The sequence below is a fragment of the Eriocheir sinensis genome, chromosome 33, assembly GCF_024679095.1.
Source record: "Eriocheir sinensis breed Jianghai 21 chromosome 33, ASM2467909v1, whole genome shotgun sequence".
Classification (NCBI taxonomy): Eukaryota; Metazoa; Arthropoda; class Malacostraca; order Decapoda; family Varunidae; genus Eriocheir; species Eriocheir sinensis.
This window is the reverse complement of record NC_066541.1, coordinates 9426136-9446747: the sequence shown is the minus strand read 5'-3', so window position 1 is coordinate 9446747 and position 20612 is coordinate 9426136. Positions and strand designations below refer to the sequence as shown.

Sequence of the window (20612 nt, the reverse complement as noted above, 5' to 3'; positions counted from 1 at the left end):
CCATTAATTTTTTTTTTTTTGTTTCTTTTATTTTTTATTTTGCAGGTTTTCATAAATAATACATGATGATGATGTTGAGTTGATGTTTGAAAACTTGTTATATTATATATCATTTTTGATTTGAAATTTTTAGGCAATTCGGATCGGATGTGCTGCGCGCTTTTTTGGCCCGTAGTGAAGGGGTTAAAGGGTCCTGAGAAAAAAAAATTCCAAGCTAGACAGAGAATGCTCATGGGCGATGAATAACTCTGGACGGGGACATTCCACAAGAATCAACGACTATTTCTTGCCCATGGCATGGTTTGAAGAGCAGCAAACCCAGTAGAGTAAGCTGTCAGAATTCATAGGCAATATAAAATTAAATTACTAGACTATGGAAAAAAAAATGGTTTTCATCACATACACACCTCCATGTATTTCTTGGCTGTTAAAGGATTAACATGCATTACAAAAGACAATGTCCCATGTTCTATATTTATTTTTGGTAAGATATTAGGTTTAATGAAGGATAAGTTTTTACAAAATTTACAAATGAGCACACAGTATTATGTACACTGTACACAGTATTCTGTATTCTTATGTCCAATTCATTTGTGTTGATTTCTATTCCAAATGGCTCTATTATGAATGAGATCTGAAACCAACATCTCTTTAGAAAAAAAATACTTTCTGAACACCAACTTGGATACTCTGGTCAATTACACATTATGTAAACATTGTGACCAAAGCCCAGTGGTACAGCCAATGTAACAATTTGGCAGTAACAATGTGTCCCACGAAGTGTAGTCACCCAGCCAGCCCTCGTCAACCCCCACTACTACAGTGTAACCTTATGATGCATGAAATGAGTCATGAGGTCTACAGTAACTACTGAATAACCTTAATGAATGTGAAAATGAGTCCTGACCACAAACACTAGAAAAAACTGAGTATATATCACCTGTCAAATACTGTACAATAAAGCTGAAATAGTCAAATTATGCTACATATCAAAAGAGAGCAAGTCAAGCTGCATAATATGCCTGAAAATAATATATTATTGTGAGATTCACAAATATAAATCACAGAAATGTACACCGTGCAGCCATATAACCATGCACTGCACCTTTCAAGGCAACACACAATAAAGTGGCTCAACTTATCCCAAGGAACAGTCGTTTCAACATGACACCAGTTCAGGTCAAGACTTTTGTCACACACTGACCCAATATCCTCACTGGGGTCACAGAATGTGATTTTACTTCGGCACTGGCCAATGGCCCAATGCTGATTCATTACATATTACAGTATGTCATCCTGTGCACCTAGCTAGTTTTCTCCTTCATCACATGTCCATTTTAAGCAGTCTATTACTGGGCAACTGAAATACTCTTCCGAGATGACTTACACCCTTCATTAAAATATGCACGTGTTTTATGCTTGATACGACTAATCAAAAATTAAGTCATACTTTCATTTACGAAATCACTCGCAAAATCCTCAGGATCACAACAAGAGAATGGCACTTTGCAATATCACACTTTTACTTTAAATACTATTAATACTTCCCATGACCAAGTTTTGCATCATTGTTGAAACACATAATTAGCACTTCAGGGGAGAGTAGCAATACTGACATTTTTTTTTATTTATATAAAACCAAGCAGCATGTCAAGCTGCAGGAACTAGAAATACAACCAGTGAGACAACAACTCCCAAAAACCAGGTGCAAGTGTTGAAACAGTGAACTTGTGAATGGTGACATATTTTAACTCTTATTTGTTAAAGTGGCAAAAGTGCAGCATATCTGAACAAGGAAACATAATGAAAGACATCACTGTACTAAACACATGCTGGACAAAATAATCCAGCATGTACTTAAAAATTCATTGTTTGTGATTTTCAAATGTTAGTTCATATGATTTTTGTCCTTAGTTCATATGATTTTTGTCCTTAATTTCATTTGCACTTTTTGAAATCAGTGACTGAATGCATGTCAACATATCTGCATTGTATTAAAAATCCTCCAGGACATAGCTCTTTCTACAAAATTACAATGTCACAATTAAATGTTTAAACTCAATTTGTTTACTTTAACATTTGGCGCAACATTAAGAATGACTTACTTTTAACATTGAGCCCCCTGTTCTCACACTCTTCACATAATACTCCTTCACATAAATCAGCCTTTGCAAACAAAACATACTTAGTTCATACCACCTCACAACCTTACTCATCTATACTCTGAAATGATATGCAATAAAGCAAACCCCATGACAGCATCCAGTCTCCTATTCCCCCATTGGAAAGCTGGACTACAGAAGAGTGCGTGTGCCCAGAAATGAAAGAATACTTTGCCAGAATCTCGGCGGCAGTTAGGTTTGAAACGTGTACGACAACAGAGCTGAAACGTGACAGGCATGTTTGACGGCAAGACTTATTGACAACTGTGACTGGAGTGAAAAGACTAAATGGTCTACTTCATCCTAAAAGTTGCTCATGAGGGGAAAAACACTCAGAGAAATTGGTTGAATAATGGATCTCATTAAAACTTGTCAAGAGGAAAGTGGAAGTTTGAGCCACTGCCAATACTACCAACTCCATTTTCTCAAGGGGGTGAAACCAGTCTTCACACGGCTGTGGTATAGGTGGAGTGGGTGAGTGGTTGCAGGGGGATGGGCTGGTTCTCCTCCTCCTCTACTTCTAGACTGACATCCTCAGCTGACGCCAGGTTGAGAGAGACTGTAAATGGCTGTTGTCCTTCCAGCAGGGAGCGAAGAGGAGTAGCCAGCCTGAGCGCCATCCTTGTTGGTGTTAGTTCCAGCGTGCTAGACCTGACGAGGCATATCAAAGGCAACATAACACAAGTAAGAGGAGTGGCTGGTGTTTAGCTTCTCGTGTCTGGCCATCTCTCACCCCCTCCAGGGTTACATACTTCTAACTGAAAATTTACTACAGTACCTACAAACTTGTTTGACTTTACTGGAACTCAGTTTGCTACAATTACTTTGCCTTTGGTTGGCTATAATTTTATGGCATCTTGCCAATCTTCTCTTTACATAATAGAGATCAGCCACGAACTATAAAGACAGGCATGTTGAAAAAAGTCCTCTATATGCTGTTCCAATGACAGCTGTACATTATGAAATTCATTAATTCATCACAATCCAACTGCTGCATTGTGATGTATTCTATACTTTGACTTCAGAGTCTTCCAATGCACTCTGTCCCAACTACTTAACCTAAAGCTTTCTTCCTCGTTTCCTAATGCCTAATAACTGCAATAGATTTTCTTACTCTTCAAATGACGAACTGTTCAAGAGCTTTGTTACTAGTCTAACTAATCATGACATCATGCATCTAGCCTCACACATTGCTTATACCAACCTATTATACTCCTGCATGTTTGTGCGCTGGTCCAATGTGGCCATGCGATCAAGCGTGGCAGTCATTTCCAGTGTGGCAGTGCGAGAGCGGCCCAGTGAGCTGGTGCCCCTCCGGTCAGCAGTGCCTGAGCGAGAGGCATTGCTGTAAGGACCATCATAGAGGGAAGGGTCGTCGTAGAGAGAGCGGTCATGAGAGAGGGAAGAGGATCGGGAATCTGAGGCAGGCGTCTCATCCTCTCCCACAGAGGTTATGGTTGCCACCACATGAGGGGAATCCTCTATTGTACGTATTACCTGAAAGGGGAAGAAAGTCACTTTGCTCAGTCATGTCATCTTCCTTTTCCTCATTGTTGTAATCCTCCTCCTCCTCATCTTTTTCCCAATGCTCAGCAAACATACTTTTCCTCCTCCTCCTCCCATCCTCTTCCTATCAGCATTATCACAATCACCATTCAACATCATTAATAGACTTGGTTTTCTGTGGTTAAAGCAAAGAAGGAAGACTTACTCCAGAATCCAAACCAATGCTCAGTCACATGTCATTCAAGCCTTGAGACTACAATCTACATCTCAACTTTTTATCTATTGCAGTGTATTACGTCTGCATGCATTATTCTTGTTCCTGCATACTAATACATCTGCCTCCAGCTCCTCGTCATCAGGATGACAGTTAGAGTAAAGGCAGACACACAGAAGCCACAGTTTGAGGCAGGAGAATTTATGTGAAACAAAAACTTTTCTCTATCAATACATTTAGACTAACCTAAAGGTAGATAAACGTCCTTACCTGTAGGGTGAGAGGACCATCAAGGGGGATAGGTTCTGTTGCTTCACGGTTGTGGATGATGACTGAGATATGTGCTGGGTGAGGGATTGGGGGAGGGATGAGCAGCTTCTCTGGCACTCTGCTCCCACACACTGCAAGGTAGACACACATTCTTACAATTATTTTCAACATTCATCTCAGTCATCATTACTAGAACCACCACTTAAACAAGCTGGATAGCCTTCCCAAACACACTTCACAGCACTCAGTCCCAGAGTACAGGCTAGTCAATAGACTAACAATTGTTGCAGGAATACCAAGGAGTTGCACAGTGTATTCTGGTCATCCTAGTGCCTTATGGTGCACTGAATCAAGCGTCTTCTTGAGATTGACATTGGCTGCAAGCATCCTCTGTCAAAACTCATGTTGGTTCTTCACTATGAGTGAGAAAACTAACTGGTTGCACCAACTTTTTTTTTTTTTTTTATATATATATATATATATATATATATATATATATATATATATATATATATATATATATATATATATATATATATATATATATATATATATATATATATATATATATATATATATATATATATATATCTATATATATATATATATATATATATATATATATATATATATATATATATATCTAAAAAGCAAAATGTGATTTATGATCGCTTGTCTCTAACCTATGTTGTGTAAAATGCAAAAAGACTATAAAGTCATTAGATGAGCCAAATAAAATTAGCATGGGCTGGTTGAACAGTCTCAAAAGACTGTCTCTCCCTGTGGCATACTCACCCATTCTGTGGCCTGGGTTGAGTCTGAGGGAGAGTCGAGCGGCCAGACTGGTTTTGCTGGAGCGCTGGGTAGGCACCCCATGGCGCACCAGTGGTGTGAAGGACGAGAGATCAAGATAGGGAGCATGGACCTGGAGGAAACAAAAGTTCATCAAAATAATAGTTAAGTTTCCTTCTTGATTATATTTTGGTGGGGAGGTAATGGTGTCAACAATAATGAAAGGAACAAACATCTGGCTGTACAGCTGTTCAATGGAGAGTCTGAAAGTCATGTACCAAGATATGTCTTGATGCAAGATTATCTGCTACTATTGTGTTAACACATGTAAAGCCATCTTGAAATATACTGCACACAGTGAGGGGAAGTACCATCAGTGTTATTTTCAATCCTCATTCCATGAGACCTACCTGGATGTTCCCTCGAGGAGTGTGGACGGTCAGCTTTTCATCCAGGTCTGGTCGGTCTGGCATGCAGCGTGTCATCTCTGTGTAGCGCGACAAACTCACACCATGGACCTGTGCAGAGGATACGGTAATTCATTACCCTGTTATAGATTCAATAATTCACCCCCTAAAATTTTTAAGGGAAGAGTATGGTAACCATGCATTTGGTAGATCTTATTTATACTTCTTAACTAAAAATGTACATTTAATGATAAATATACTAAAGCAACACCGCAGCAAAAAAACAAGGAAACCATTTCAATTTGCATGTTTCAGCCAAAGATGATAAAATCTACATTACTCTTAAGTTTGAGGCGTGTAGTACAGAAGTGCACAATGCCTTGACACTTAACCCGTGGGCTTCGGCTATGGGAAAGCCAAGAAGTGGCCGAGAAACGGCAACATTACACTGCATTTTCAGACTAAGAAAAGAGTATGGAACGTATATCAGAGTACTCCTCTCATAACCATAAAGCCATTAAAAATATTTACTTATACTCAAACTCCATTCTTTTTGGGTGGTGTTTGTTACAAAATAAACAGTCTCGTGACACGTGGCATCTAGCCGAGAGTCGCTTGTTGTCTACTTTAGAGAATTTGACAAGTGATTACTGTATGGATAGCTAATTCAGTCTGCCATGACCTTACAGCACCACCTATGACGAATAAGCCCACCTCAAGATCAATCACCCACCACAATGACCCAGTTCATGCATGGTGGGTTGCTCTATACCGCCACCGCCTACAATTAGCTCGAACTAGGCGTTTTGAGCCAAGCCCAAAACTGGGTCCGCCGTTTCAGCGGACCGACTCGTGGGAGCCCAATGGGTTAATAGCGACTTGTCTCAGCAATTGTGGCTATATTACTTTTGAGTGAAGCACACTTATTCTTTAGCTATACATCTTTTTATTTATATGTGCATCCACGGTGTAGTGGTTAGCATGCCTAGCCATGAATGGAAAAGGGAGAATGAACAGTTGTGTGGGCTGTGTAAAGTGCTATAGCAGGGATTCCAGGAAAATAAGAAGAAATTCATAGCAAGGCACTTTAACCACTGCACCAGTGGTAGCATGACATTTTCTCTTTGCCATCAAATGGTTGTCATTTGTTTAACAAAACTGAATTATCTTTAAGTTTCAGTGACACCATTCTGGTCTGGCATTGGACAGTGTACAGTCATTGCTCCCCCTACCCACCCAAAAAAAAGTCTAGGGTTTGGGAAAAATACATGGTAAGCTGCAAACAATGTTAAATAAATTTTGCTCAAAAGCCACAACAATGGAAGTTGTCAAACATGTGGCAGCTCAGCACAAAATTTTTTTTCATGCATTTCATTAATTCTTATGTATAATGTGTCTGATATCTGATCCCGGACTATTTTTTGCAGTGACTGTGGTAGCATTACTTTCTATGTAACTCTATGCCAGAAATACTATGGAGTGAGCCTCAATAAATGTTACAGTAAAAAAGTCTTGTGACTGCACCCCATACCTCCATCTGGAAACTGGTGTCTGACTCTTCCATGGGTGTGAGGAAGTCTGAGCAGAATATTTCCGTGAATATCAGTGACGCCAGACCTGCATAATCACCTGATAAGAAGAGAAACAAGAAATTAATGTTTTTGCTTTAATGTCAAAAGAAAATGTATCCTAACTTTACACAATCCTTTATCAGATGATGCAAAGGCTCATGTTAAGATAACTGTTATATTTAGGGAGAAAGTTCACCACTGAAACTTAACACAATTGGGTAAAATTTAACTAAAATAATCTGCAAAAATAATATTTCTCACAATTTTTTTCATCTTTGTTCTTTCAATGGAAAACTTAATCAATCCCACATACTAACTGATGGACTTATATTCCAACGCTACATTATATACTTGCAAGCTGCATTTTTTGAGTAATATTTTTTGAAGCTATGCAATTTTGAATTTTATGTATCAACAAAGGTCTAAATGCTAGCAAAATCTTAGAAGATATATTTAAATCAGACTGCCTGTTTTGGAATCATATCTACTGATGTAATTCAGAAACACGTGGAAAACTTGCCTGGTGCAAGACCCTTGCTGTCCCACCACTCCTCAACAGAACCAAACTTGGTCTCCCTGTGAACAGTTTTCCTCCGACTGCTGGAAGCTCCATTCCTCTCGTTGATCTCCACGTGCCTTGAGCCAGCGGGAAGGGTGTTTGGTCGCCCTGACTCATTAGGGTTTCCTGCCGCCACCACTGCCTTCACCCCCACGCTCTCACCTGGCTGTGCTACAATGTGGGGCAAGACATGTGTTGGGTAGAACTCTTCAACCATTACTGTGCATTGCTTGAGGGCGAGCTTCAGGTCCCGAGTGGTGAGCTTGATCTTGGACCTGGTCACAGAAGACAGGAGGAATCTTGAATAACATGAGTTTGAATATTCTGTATTTCGTATATTTTCTATATTTACATATTCAAATTACTTGAATCTTGTTTGACCATTTTACATTGCACCAATATCATTTTCATTCATGCAAAGTTTCAATACTTACATCATTTACTAAACAAATTAGTCACCATTCTCTTACCTTACACTGATGGGCAGCCCAAGGGCCAAGTCTCTTCTTCGTCTATCAATTTTCTCCTGCAGAGTGAGGCAGAGGTCCCGCACTTCCCTCTCCACCAGGTCGTAGCTCCCAGTCTTGCCAATCACCCCACTGAATGGACCAAAGCACCGCTGCACAAAGTCCCTGTAACAATGTTTAGTGTGTTTGCAATGAAGAAATATGCCCACCTCATTATGGCAGCTCAGGGGAAATAAAAACTGCTCCATTACCATTAATACATTTCTAGTGATAGGGAAGGGTTGGGTCTCTGTGTCTCTATGTCAGGAAGTACAAGCCACTGCATTTGTCCATGATGCTGCTTCTGACCATAGGAAGAGGTTGAGCCTAATAATAGAAGCTACTTTATTCATAGTGTGCGTGGCAGTGCAGTACATAATTTCAAAGCGAGTAGAGGAGACACAAACCTATGCAAAGGGCTTATATATACTACATATAAGACATACGGCTAGGGAAGCAGAGACTGTTCCTACTCACGTGTAAGCTGCCAGAGGTTTGTAAATGATGGCTTCTGTTTCCCGCTGGTACACTGCCAGTTCGTCCAACTCCAGTCTTGCCTCAAAAGCAGCTATTGCTTGTTCACAGCTTATCTGAAGAAAAAAAAATATATATATATATACATAAATAAATTTTCTTTACTAAATCAAAGTAGGATGAACAATACATTATTGTTGACCACTATAGGTGGTTATGGGAAAATTTAAATGGAGGAATAACAAAAAATAAGCATTTCAACAACTAACACTGATGAATAATTACATAATTAGATACCTGGAGAAGGTAAACTGTGGTAACCCTAAAGTCACACTTGCTCTGTGTCTCTCTTACCCACTACAGGCTCAAGGGTCAATGACAGTGAGATGAGCACCTAGGCCACCTATGGCCCCAATTTTACCTTTACCTTAATGAACCAATATGATATCTATATTAAGTGATTATAACAGCAGCTTCTTCCTTAAAATGATCACTTAATACTCATCATCCATAATACTCTATTTTTAAGTAAGCACAAAGTAAAATCAATTCATGAGATAAAGTACCTGGTAATAAAAATTATTGTGGAGTCCAGGCCCAGCAATACGTTTCACCAGGAAGCTGTCCGAGGCAGGTATTCTGCCACGCTTCTTGATGACAGCGTGGAACATGACTGTGTCCCAGACGTGTCGACACCCCCGCCTTACCACGCCCCCTGTGGGCAGTGATTGATGTCAAATAATGGAGAATCTACACCTCAGTCTAAACTTCTAAATTGCCAGACTGAGAATACATCAACACTTTAAATTTATAGGCTGAGAAGGTAAAAATATCCATGTGATATTTTGGCTCTGGAAAGTTTCACACTATCACTACCAAACCACCCATACTCACACAATAAGACAACTGCTGAGAGTGTTGGACAGATGAAGATAATGGTAAAGAAAGCAAAGACAGCCTGCAGGAGTCCCAGAACCAGGAGGTGAAGGACCAGTGCCTGCATGATGGGACTCCACTTTCTCAGGCCTGTTGGAGAGTCAAAGTCGTAGGCAAAGACGCAGGCGATGTGGGTCAGCAGGACACACAGCGGAACCCTGCAGAGAAAGAAAGGTTATGGGGCACACATGACAGTGTTCTCAAATCATCAAAATGGTCATATGATCTTTTCTGACTACTTCAGCAGGACACAGGGTTATCAATGATGATTTTTTTTTTCTTTTTTTTTACAACAAAGGAGGCAGCTCAAGGGCAACAAAAAAAGAAAACAATAATAAAAAAAAAGCCCGCTACTCGCTGCTCCTAAAGTAAAGCAAAAGAGGTGGCCGAAAGGAAGATCAAATACAGGAGGAGAGGTGTCCTGATACCCTCCTCTTGAAAGAGTTAAAGTCGTAGGCAGGAGGAAATACAGATGAAGGAAGATTGTTCCAGAGTTTACCAGCGTGAGGGATGAAAGAGTGAAGATGCTGGTTAACTCTTGCATAAGGGGTTTGGACAGTATAGGGATGAGCATGAGTAGAAAGTCGAGTGCAGCGGGGCCGCGGGAGGTGGGGAGGCATGCAGTTAGCAAGTTCAGAAGAGCAGTCAGCGTGGAAATATCGATAGAAGATAGAAAGAGAGGCAACATTGCGGCGGAATTTAAGAGGTAGAAGACTATCAGTATGAGGAGGAGAGTTGATGAGATGAAGACCCTTAGCTTCCACTCTGTCCAGAAAAGCTGTGTGAGTGGAGCACCCCCACATGAGATGCATACTCCATGAGGGCGGACAAGGCCCCTGTATATGGACAGCAACTGTGCAGGGGAGAAGAACTGGCGGAGACGGTGCAGAACGCCCAGCCTCGAGGAAGCTGATTTAGTAAGAGATGAGATATGAAGTTTCCAGTTGAGATTTTGAGTTAAGGATAGACCGAGGATGTTTAGTGTTGAGGAAGGTGATAGCTGGGTGTTGTCAAAGAACAGGGGATAGTTGTTTGGAAGATTGTGTCGAGTGGATAGGTGGAGAAACTGTGTTTTTGAGGCGTTGAAGGACACCAGGTTCTTCTTGCCCCAATCGGAAATAATAGTAAGGTCTGAGGCTAAGCGTTCTGCAGCCTCCAGCCTTGAGTCGTTAAGTTCCTGAAGGGTGGGTCTTCTATTAAAAGAAGTTGAGTAATGCAGAGTGGAATCATCGGCGTAGGAATGGATAGGACAGTTCGTTTTGGAAAGAAGATCATCAATGAACAACAGAAAAAGAGTGGGAGATAGGACAGAACCCTGTGGGACACCACTGTTAATAGATTTAGGGGAAGAACAGTGACCGTATTGTATTATATTATATGGCCTTTATATTGCTTGATCCACTTTGAGACTAGGTTTATGCTTTAAACTGTTGGGCTAAGAGTCAAAAACCATCCTTTTCAGCCTTTCTTCTCCATACTCACCAAAGAGGAGCAGCCAAAGCGATGGCCATTGAGCCCATGGAGACGAGGAGGCAGGTCAGCGGGAACACCGTGGTGAGGAAGAGCGTCCCCACAATGCCCTTCATCACATAGTTCCATGCTCGGTTCATGTGACGCGTGACACCTTTACCAATGAACCCTGAAGAACAGAAGAGTTAAATTAAATGGGTGAAAAGGTTAGAAGTGAAAGTTTTATATTCTTTCCTCAGTGGCAACCTCAACAGCTGCTAGCGATGCTTTAGGAGAATATAACAAAGGGAAATCATTCCTACATTCCCTTTTTTAGTTCCTTGTAAAAACATGGCAGATGTGAATGCAAAGATTTAAAAATGCATATATTAAACCTTTTCCCTGTCTCTTTCTGTTACTAGATTTTTTAAGCAACTCATTAAGAAGAGGAAAAAAAGTGGACTGGATACTAGCCATTCTTACACACTATCCCTCCCTCACATGTCACCACACCTAGACAGCAACAGGAACTCCAAAGAGGCAGCTCAAGACTGACCTGTATCTGGGGTGGTCTCAAAGTGTGTCCGAGACTTTGAGATGTGGCGCCAGAGGGTGTGGAGGCGGGATGCCAGCGTGGGAGTGAGGGAGGCCTTGCTAGGGCATACAGTTCCATTAACCTGTTGGAAATGGACATGTGTTATCCAGTTTTTGTATAATGTCACATACTGTTGTCTTACAAAACACCCATGCAGATGTAGTTTGCCCAGAATTCAACAAAGTGTTTGAAGATAGGAGGAATATAATCACAAGAAATACTTCAGACTGAGTTACAAAAATTTCAGATGGAAAAGAAAAATACTTGCACATTAAAAGAATGACTGCATAGTTCATGAATAATGTATGACATTCGAAGGGGATGTAAATAAATTAGTAATGCAAATCCAGAAAAAAGACAAATCTTCTTTACAAAACTGAAATTTCCATACACAACACAAACTTAGATCACTGAGTCCTAAGGCACAGAGGCTGTTTGGACATACCTGGGACAGCTCAAAGTCAGACATGAAAGGCTCTCTGTAGAGGAGTGCTCGGAGGCTCACGGGAGAACAAAGAGGAAGCCAGATCTGTGGAGAGGTGGCGAGGGTTTGAGAGAGAAGTGTCGCAATAATATCTGCCTTGAGTTCACCTCTAATAAAAATTATAAGTCCAAGCATGTTAGAATATAACTTTGAACTTTCCCTACCTCCTGGAATAGAAAATGATGCTGAGATACTAATGAATCATGATTACATATAGTAATGATACAGCGGTAGAAGACAAAAGTATGCTGTGCCATTATCCTGTCTCAAGTACAATATTGTGCTAAGAATTACATGATTGTATAATAATTACATATATTACAGTGAGCAGCTCAAAGCTGGCAGCACCTCATATGAAGAATTAAAACTTAAAAAAAGAGAGGATTATGTTGCAATCTGAGGCTATTGCAAGTCTAGAAGCTAGGAATATAATTCCTACTTACTACCTGAGGGCAAGTTTCAGCAGCTCTTTACCACAGTGCTGGTTTTACCCCTCCCTAGCCTGAGCTCCAGAGCTACCAATATGCTCAACTTTCTCTACCTGGCCTAAGCTCTTTGCCACAGCACTTTTCCTTACTCTTATTCTCCTGCAAGTGTTTGGAGGGCACACACAGACCCATCACACAGGTTCACTCACCCCAAAGAAGAAGAGAGCATTGGAACTCCAGCCCCACGTGCGGTGCAGAAAATTGAACCACCGCCAGAAGGGCCAGCGGGTGGAGGTGGTGCGAATCAGCTGGTGGATGAAGGAAACAAGATATTAGTACAAACACATCCCTGTCTAAGGAATATGTTTGCTAATTCATACACAACTTTCTAAATAGCACTCACATCTAGGAAAATTCTGGGATTAGCCTTCAGTAGTTCAGAGCAATACAACTGATTCATTTAAAACAAACTTGACTGCCACTTCCTCCATCTTAATAATCCTTACAGCAGGGAAGCAGCATCTTGTCAGTGTCATTTTTATTAAGCTTAAGGGGACAAACCACCTAATCTGGACCAAAGGATCTGAGTGGTCTAAACATCCATGTAAATCTTTAAATCCACACACCTGTTTCTCCAGTAGGTAAACAGGGTGGTTGGGGTCAGTGCGGGGAGTGGTGATGCAGGTCGGGGAGGAGGCCAGCACAGTCGGGATCAGCTCACTCTCCCCCTGGAAGGTCCGACTCACCACATAGTTGCTTGGGAACCATACTTGAGCACGCCACTGGAACACTCGCATTGCCACCTTCAGGTTCTTGAGTTCATTGAGCAGTACTGGTTCTCTCTGTGGGAGGAGAAGAGGTGGCATGAGGGACAGTAAAATGTGGGGTGTGGAGTGATGTGGCAAGATGTGAGGAAAGCATAATAAAACACACTCACAGATCCAATTGGAAACAGTGTCGGCCCACGTGGTGAGTGAGAATGAGTTGATGAAATAGCGCTGGCCACACTATTTACTACAAACAGGCAATGACAAACCAGCATATAATGAGACCTTGCTGTACTTAGAATCATATATAATTTCTCCATTACTAAAAGCTGAACAAAGGAAAACTAAACATAAAAGCACCATAAAGCAAATCACCCCTTGTATGAGAAATAAATCCTCAAGTCTTAATAAAACAATGTAAAGTAGGAAAAGGGAGTAATATGCCTCACCTCCCTCATGAAGGAAAGGTCACGCTGCAAGAAGTAAGCGTGCTGGGGAAGAGTGTTCTGGCGGCAAAGGGCGAGGGCATGTTCGTGAGGCCGCCACTTGTGTTGTTCCATCAGGGTGGCGTGTGTGGCAGCCAACTGGTCGGACAGCCACGGGGCAATGCGGGAGAATATGGAATGTGTGTGTTTAAGCTCCTCCCGTCGCGCTCGTTCACCTTCTTCATAAATCCGTTCCACCTCATCCAGCGCTCTGTTCAACAAGGGAGAAAGTTGATCTTTCTTAGCAGCAATAAATGATCGTCTTACAGATTAGGGTCACAATCACTTTAATTCATTCAGAAATCAAAGTCTGTACAAGGTTCCATGAGAAATTTAAATAAGTGAGCAAAGAGGTTGAACATTTAACAACTTGAAGCAATACAACTACAGTACCACTTTATTCTTCACTATCAAAACTCTGAATCCTCAAGATGATGGACTCCTCTGGAAGGAATAATTGGAAAACACTGTGGGTGGATACGGGACAGGCCACCTTAAAGCAATTCTGCAATGTCTCCCTAACCTGTGCATGAGAAGGACAGCCTTAGCATGGTTGACAAGCAGTGCTGGGACTGAATGGCCAAGCTCCTGCAGTGCTGGGTGGGCGAGGATGGCTGAATACACCCGGCCCAGGTATTCCTCCTGCACCAGCCTGTTGCCTTCCTGTGGGAGGGAAAATATATGAACTCCATTCTATGTAGATATTTGAGGCCAGTCTGTGTCATTTTCCAATTAAAGGTGTAAAATTAAATCTAAAATAAACAAGACAGAACACAGTGTCACTAGCATCTTTCTAAATCAGGAGGAAATATAAGGAAGACATAGACAAAACTTTTCAAGCAATTTATGCGTGAATAAACAAAACAGAGGAGGAGGAGACTAATTACCTTTTCTACTTCATAATCACTCAGGTTTTGTGCCTTGAGGTCAGCAATAACTTTCTCCCTGAAGTGCAGGAACCAGCCCCGTGCTTCCTTCTCCAGTACGCTGACCAGGATGGGCAAGGCCTTCTTCATCAACTCCCTGAGGTACACAAGGGGACCATGAGGGAATGAGGCACAGGAGCAGTCTCCCCTTAATACACAAAGTTTTATGAGATCTTATAACAATAATATGACAAATATTTTGACATATTCTATATATTCACCTCAAGAAAATTTTCCACAACCCTAAACCAGGAACTGTAAATCATGAACTGAAATTAAATATGAATACAAACACAAAACTCCTGTATATCACAACTACGTAACCCTACCCTTCTCCCCACACACCTGTTGAAGAGCCGGAGGTCCAGCTCCAGGCCCTGGGGTGTGGTGAAGATGTATGGCACTGGTGGCTGCTTCTCTCCACTCAGCTGGAACTTCTCCCGCGTGGCACGCTTGATCTGCTGCACCATCCACGTACACAGGCCATCCACGTCTCCATCCTGAGGTACACCACAGCTGCTCACTAACCCCTCACAGGCTTATATATATATATATATATATACACACACTAGCCTCTACAGTAACATGCAGGTCAAAGGGTAATGAGATAATCTATCAATATGACACTCTTTTACACTTCTGTGCATGTGCCTGTCATGAAATGGAAATCAAACAGAGAAAATGAATTGATATAAAACACATATAAAGCAGCCTTATAAAGTACATCATAAAGTCTAAATGCAAAATATAGGCTACAAATGGGAGACAATTTTGTTAGGAAGCTCTGCAGCACTGTTGGTAAGAGTAATTCAATGAAGATATGAATAATAAATTAGATGAAGCACTCTGATGTTTCTACCCTACATACATAATATAAGGGGTGTAGTGATGGCAGTACCTGGCAGGTGAGCTCCTGGACGAGGTAGCTGCAACGTTCCTCCTTCATGCGCGCCTCCAGGTTGTGTGCCTGCACCCAGGGGATGCCCACCGCTAGGTCTGGGGAAATAGCATTGGGTACAAGTGAAGGTAGACTGTGGAGTTTGCTGCACTGAAAAAAATGTGCAAACACTGGCAATGCAAAAAATGTAATGAATAAAAGCAGAACAAAAGCCGATTATCAATAGGATGATACTGTACACTACCTATAAGCACTCATAAAAAGAAATTGTTTAGTCATGAGTTGGATAATTTTTCTGCCCATGGTAACAAGCAAATGTCCTGTCTTTCCATAAAAATGTTAAGTAAAAGTACCAAAATTGTTTTCTAATATGTCTGAGAACTCTGATGGTCCAGGCCAAAGCACAAAGGGCACTGGAAGCCTGATGTGGTGCTTGTTTTCCAGAGCCTGCCTTGTGTTGCACTGATTGCTGTATGCCACACAGTTTTATGGCTGCACCAATTAGCAGGGGTGCTCAACCTACGTCTCAGGTGCAAAGTAACTCAAAAGCAATGAAAACTGGCATTAATTAGCTGGAAGAAAATGAACTGGTCTCAAAAGCAACCTCTAATAAAGGCAATCTTGTGCTGGCATATTTCCTTTCTATTGACCGAAAAACAAAAATCTATATCCCTATAATTCTACATTGACAGGCCCATGACAGTTCACATACCAACTAGCATGAGAATCCCCTGCCACACAGACTGCAGGGAGTGGGAGAGGGAGAACAGGGGTGAGGAGAGCCTGTTCTTGGCAGTGACAACAATGAGTGAGAGGGCGAGAGCCACATCATCCAGCAGGGAGTTGTGGGCCTTCTCACAGCCCTTCTGCAGCCACCCCGACACCTGCCAGCGGTGGGTCTGGCCAGGGAAGTGCAGGGACTCTACCTCAAACTCCCTGTTGACAAGATGCACCTGTGAGTCCATTTTGGTTAAGTAAGTTTATTTTTTTGATGAATTCTTGTAGTTGTTGTTGGTGGTGGAGGCAATGGTGGCTATGACTGCTGATGTGATGATGGTGACGGATGAAAACTCCTGCAGTGAACTAATGTTAATACAAAACAGTGATGATAGAAGTGAAGAATGCATTAAATGACTGGCAAACATTACCCACTGCAAAAACTGGTGACACAATAAAATAATTCTCCATGGAATAAAAAATAAATAAAAGAAAATGCATAAAACTCTCCTAAATGGGAATTAAAAAGATCAGAAGAACTTTATGGAATTTAAGCATAAAAAATCCAATCCTCCCTGAGTCTTGTACCCTGGGCCTGTGTGACCACCAGCTACTGCCCTGAAGCACCCCAAGGCGGAGTAGTCAGCCACAGGGGAGAGGCAGCAGCAGTAACAGCAGCAGCAGCAGTGGTGGGAGAGGCAGTCATGCATAAGAGGTGTGTAAGAATGTACCATGCAACATGCAGCCCAACCTACCACACCCAAATGTTCCCTAGTGACAACCAACACCTCCAGCACCACCAAGACAAACAGCTTATTCCTCTTCTCCATTACCTTCCGAGAGTTAGTATCACAATGTTAATAAGTCCTCATTCACAAGCTCAGTTCCCCATTGCATATTTTTTTACAGTATTTGTTTGTTTGGAAGCATATGATGAAACTATGATACTCAGCCACAAAAAAAGTAATTGTACTCATGGGAAAATCATGGTAAGTGTTCCAAGATATAAAAAGGAGAGAATAACCCGAGTTCATGAATCCTTCAATGGATGAAAATCTGATGGAGCGGGGCAGCCCCTCACTCTTCACCTCCTGCACACATTCAGAGGCTGTCCTCATTTTGCACTTCAGTCCTGAGTTCAACACTTATAATGTGACTCTTTTTGTTTACCACTTAGTAAATTACTACCTGGGGTTATATGTACATACCACTAAACAAAACACTTCCTTACTCAATCACTACTGAGAAGAGACCATTTATAAATTGCTCTGATATGCTTCAAATAATGACAGTAATACAACCCACCTACAATTAAACATTTCAACGCTCATACATGAATAGTGCAAGCTTTCTGTGTATTCAATGAGCACACAACACCTGTGACTATAAAAAATACTAGTGATGGCTGATGGTGACTGACCTTATGGAGCCATGTCCATGGATATACATTACACTCAAAATTCATCACAACACAATGGTTCACAAAAGCACAGTTTATAAAATAAATGATGATGAAGCAAATATGTGATCTGATTCACTGCCACTGTCAATGCTTCTGAAACCCACCAGAGGTGTGGGGGCGCTGCACTGAGGAGCAGGGAACCAGTCACTCATTAACATCATATTGAGATATGGTATTAAATATTCAAACAATTACACACACACACACACACACACACACACACACACACACAAGTATTCGGCTTACTGAGGTACTATAATTGAAAAAACTGGATCAGATTTCCCTGGAAGGTTACTCCAGCACAGCTTTAAGCAACAGCACAAGACTCCAGTTTACCTGAAAAGTTATCACTCCATAAACAGAGTGAGTTTTTGGGGTGCAGTGCCGCGGGAAATGAGGTGCCGTGAGTTAAATGACACTTGGGGAAAAAGTGGGTGATGAGGATTATTGAATATAATGAGATTCCTGCAGCGAGAATCAAGGTGCCGAGTGAAAGAGAAATTCAACCTAGTGTGTTTGTAACAATTAACATAATTTTCATTATCTTTACAATTGCAAATGGTGCACACTAACTTCATTCAAGCAACCGTTACCCAGCCACCAATATCATTCCAGCAAACTTTACTAATGTTGGACCTTTTCAGTTTTATATATATACTATACCATTCTGTTGTACTATTCATGTCTATTATTAACTACCACTTATACTGCAGGACAATATTATGTGAAATTGCAGTGCAGTAATATGTGCAGATTACATAGTTTGTGTATGACAACAACATGGAACAGTGCAAGAGGTAATGTTACATCATTTTCTCTGCTATTCAAAATATGAAGAAGTGAGAGATAACAGGAAAAGTAATGTTTTGTTTATGTTATCCAGGTGATTCATGAGACAAGTTTAGGGTTTATACAGAAGACATCAAAGTGACACAGCTCCCAACATGCCCCTTTAGGGTGAGACAAGCACATCACCATCACATTTTAGCACATAAAAGTTCCTAAAAATTGAAAGTGAAACACATTGATGGGTGGGACACAGCAGGTTAATCCACATGGAAGTATACCAACATGAGGGTGACACAAATGCAGAAATTATAAAGTTTTTGGTTCACTCCCAGGCATCACAAAGGTTCCTCATTAGTGCCCGAGGAGGAGGACATGCTAGGGTGACACAGAGTAAGGTAGGCTCACAAGGGTACCACTGATGACCCACAAACAACATATAATTAAGCCACTGGAGGACCTGGCAGTGGCGGGTGACAGTGAGTGACAACACCAAAGGACAAATAATATATTCCAGGTGACACACATCAGACAGGACAATTAACCTAGCAGTGATTAGGGCTCCTCACTCCTAACATAACAAGAACACTGACACTGAAGGCTGCAAGGGTAACTAGAGCTGTAACATCATCACTAGGGACTAAGGGGTGAGCTAGGGAGGGTGACAAGAAGGCAGGCAGTACAGTACCCTGAGCGTCGAAGCGTCTCCAGCTGATAATCGGTGAGGCGTCTTCGCTTCCCCTGACTGTCCCGATGCAGCCTTACCACAGTAGGGTGAGGGAGTAGGGTCTCAAGGTTAGTGGTACATACTGGTCGCAGGGTTAGTAGTAGTAATAGTAACAGTAGTAGCAGGAGTAGTAGTAGTAGTAGTATAGTGGGTGTAGGTGGCAGTGGTAGTGCTAGTGGTGAAAGTGGTAGTCATAGGGGTTAATAAGAACACAAAGCATTAGCAATAAGGTGGAGGGAGAACTGGGGGATTAGTACCAGCTGGCAGGTGGATTTCTGGTTGTGAGGGAACAGAAAGTATGACAGATGGCGTCAGTGAACTCAACTCACTGTGGTGTGAGCTAACTCGCCTTTTGACAGGGTAATTAAGGCACTTTGGTTGCATTGGGGTGGAAAATGGGAGAGAATATGGGATGTTAGGGAGGGAAGGTGAGGGAAAGGAAAAGAGAGAGAGAGAAGGAAAGGTTGGTGGAGCAAGGTATACACATCAAGTTGGTTCAAAGGCCGCCTATGTCCACCAGAACGCCAGCACTCATCTGTCCCTTTTAAGATGACTTTGTACACATTTTGCCGACAGAGTTAAGGCTTTGGGTGTACACTTCCTGTTGCTGGCATATGTGAGTGACATAAAACACAGAGAAAACACCCAAGTGATCTTAAGATGACACATATAAGTATCAAAATCACAGTGTAGTAAAAACATGAATTATTAAGAGATTGGATACACCATATGGAGAATCAGATTGAGGGACACTTATCATGCCACACTGTAATCATAACAAGGAAATACAAATCCTGAGAAACAAGAATGGGGAGGGCTGCTTGTGATTGGCCTGCCGTGACGGGTGTTTTTCCACGTGAGGATTGACTAATGAGAAAAATAATTGATTCCCTTCTGACCCTGAAATACCTGTCAGGAGAGGTAAGAACTTAGCCAACCAAGGATGGTCCACAGGTGCTAGGAATTACTTGTCTGTCTTTCTCAACAGCATTACACAAGATAAAGGATATACTTATCTAAAAAAAAATAAGTTCAGTATATTATCAAAGGTCAAAATTATGCACTGGGCAAGTTGTGTATGTTACAAATGGCAAGGAGAGCCACATGTGTGTAAAAAGCATGCCAAGCAAAATTACAGCTAAGTAAGTCCTTGGGAGGGAGACAAATCATACATTCTGCAAAGTACAAAATGTGACTCTCAACCTCTACCCGTTACTTACAAACACAATCTAAGGCAATCAATCACCTAGTTCACTAATACTGATAATAATGTGCCTTTGTTAATTACCTACTGCTACATAGAAAAAAAAATCAGCATCAATGTTAATTTATAAAGCCTTCTGAGGACTTACTAATATGAAAAATAACTATAAAAAAATCCTTCATTCCAGTAATAAGAATGAGAAAACCGTCCAGGTCCATAAAGGAAAACAGGGGCGTTAAATGAGAAGGAGGAGGAGAAGAAGAAGAAGAAGAAGAAGAAGAAGAAGA

At 41.4% G+C, this 20612-nt stretch overlaps 1 protein-coding gene across 2 annotated transcripts in view; it reads right to left on the bottom strand.

Moving 5' to 3' along the window:
* Window positions 1-462: 462 nt before the first annotated feature.
* The window catches only part of LOC127006699 (uncharacterized), an 82504-nt gene continuing 62354 nt past the window's right edge, over window positions 463-20612 (bottom strand). The window contains exons 6-28 of one of the 2 annotated variants that reach the window (XM_050876904.1): window positions 19083-19154; window positions 16142-16365; window positions 15430-15527; window positions 14877-15031; window positions 14493-14628; window positions 14129-14268; window positions 13570-13816; window positions 12980-13195; window positions 12563-12661; window positions 11887-11970; window positions 11403-11523; window positions 10880-11036; window positions 9356-9555; window positions 9028-9176; window positions 8465-8577; window positions 7952-8113; window positions 7443-7756; window positions 6883-6980; window positions 5355-5462; window positions 4948-5077; window positions 4153-4283; window positions 3367-3659; window positions 463-2813 (exon numbers count right to left, since the gene is read on the bottom strand). In XM_050876904.1, the coding sequence (XP_050732861.1) occupies window positions 2609-2813; window positions 3367-3659; window positions 4153-4283; window positions 4948-5077; window positions 5355-5462; window positions 6883-6980; window positions 7443-7756; window positions 7952-8113; window positions 8465-8577; window positions 9028-9176; window positions 9356-9555; window positions 10880-11036; window positions 11403-11523; window positions 11887-11970; window positions 12563-12661; window positions 12980-13195; window positions 13570-13816; window positions 14129-14268; window positions 14493-14628; window positions 14877-15031; window positions 15430-15527; window positions 16142-16365; window positions 19083-19154 (3652 nt within the window). In that variant the 3' untranslated portion in view covers window positions 463-2608. The remainder of the gene's footprint in view (window positions 2814-3366; window positions 3660-4152; window positions 4284-4947; window positions 5078-5354; window positions 5463-6882; window positions 6981-7442; window positions 7757-7951; window positions 8114-8464; window positions 8578-9027; window positions 9177-9355; window positions 9556-10879; window positions 11037-11402; window positions 11524-11886; window positions 11971-12562; window positions 12662-12979; window positions 13196-13569; window positions 13817-14128; window positions 14269-14492; window positions 14629-14876; window positions 15032-15429; window positions 15528-16141; window positions 16366-19082; window positions 19155-20612) is intronic. The other variant, XM_050876905.1, reaches the window with a different exon arrangement.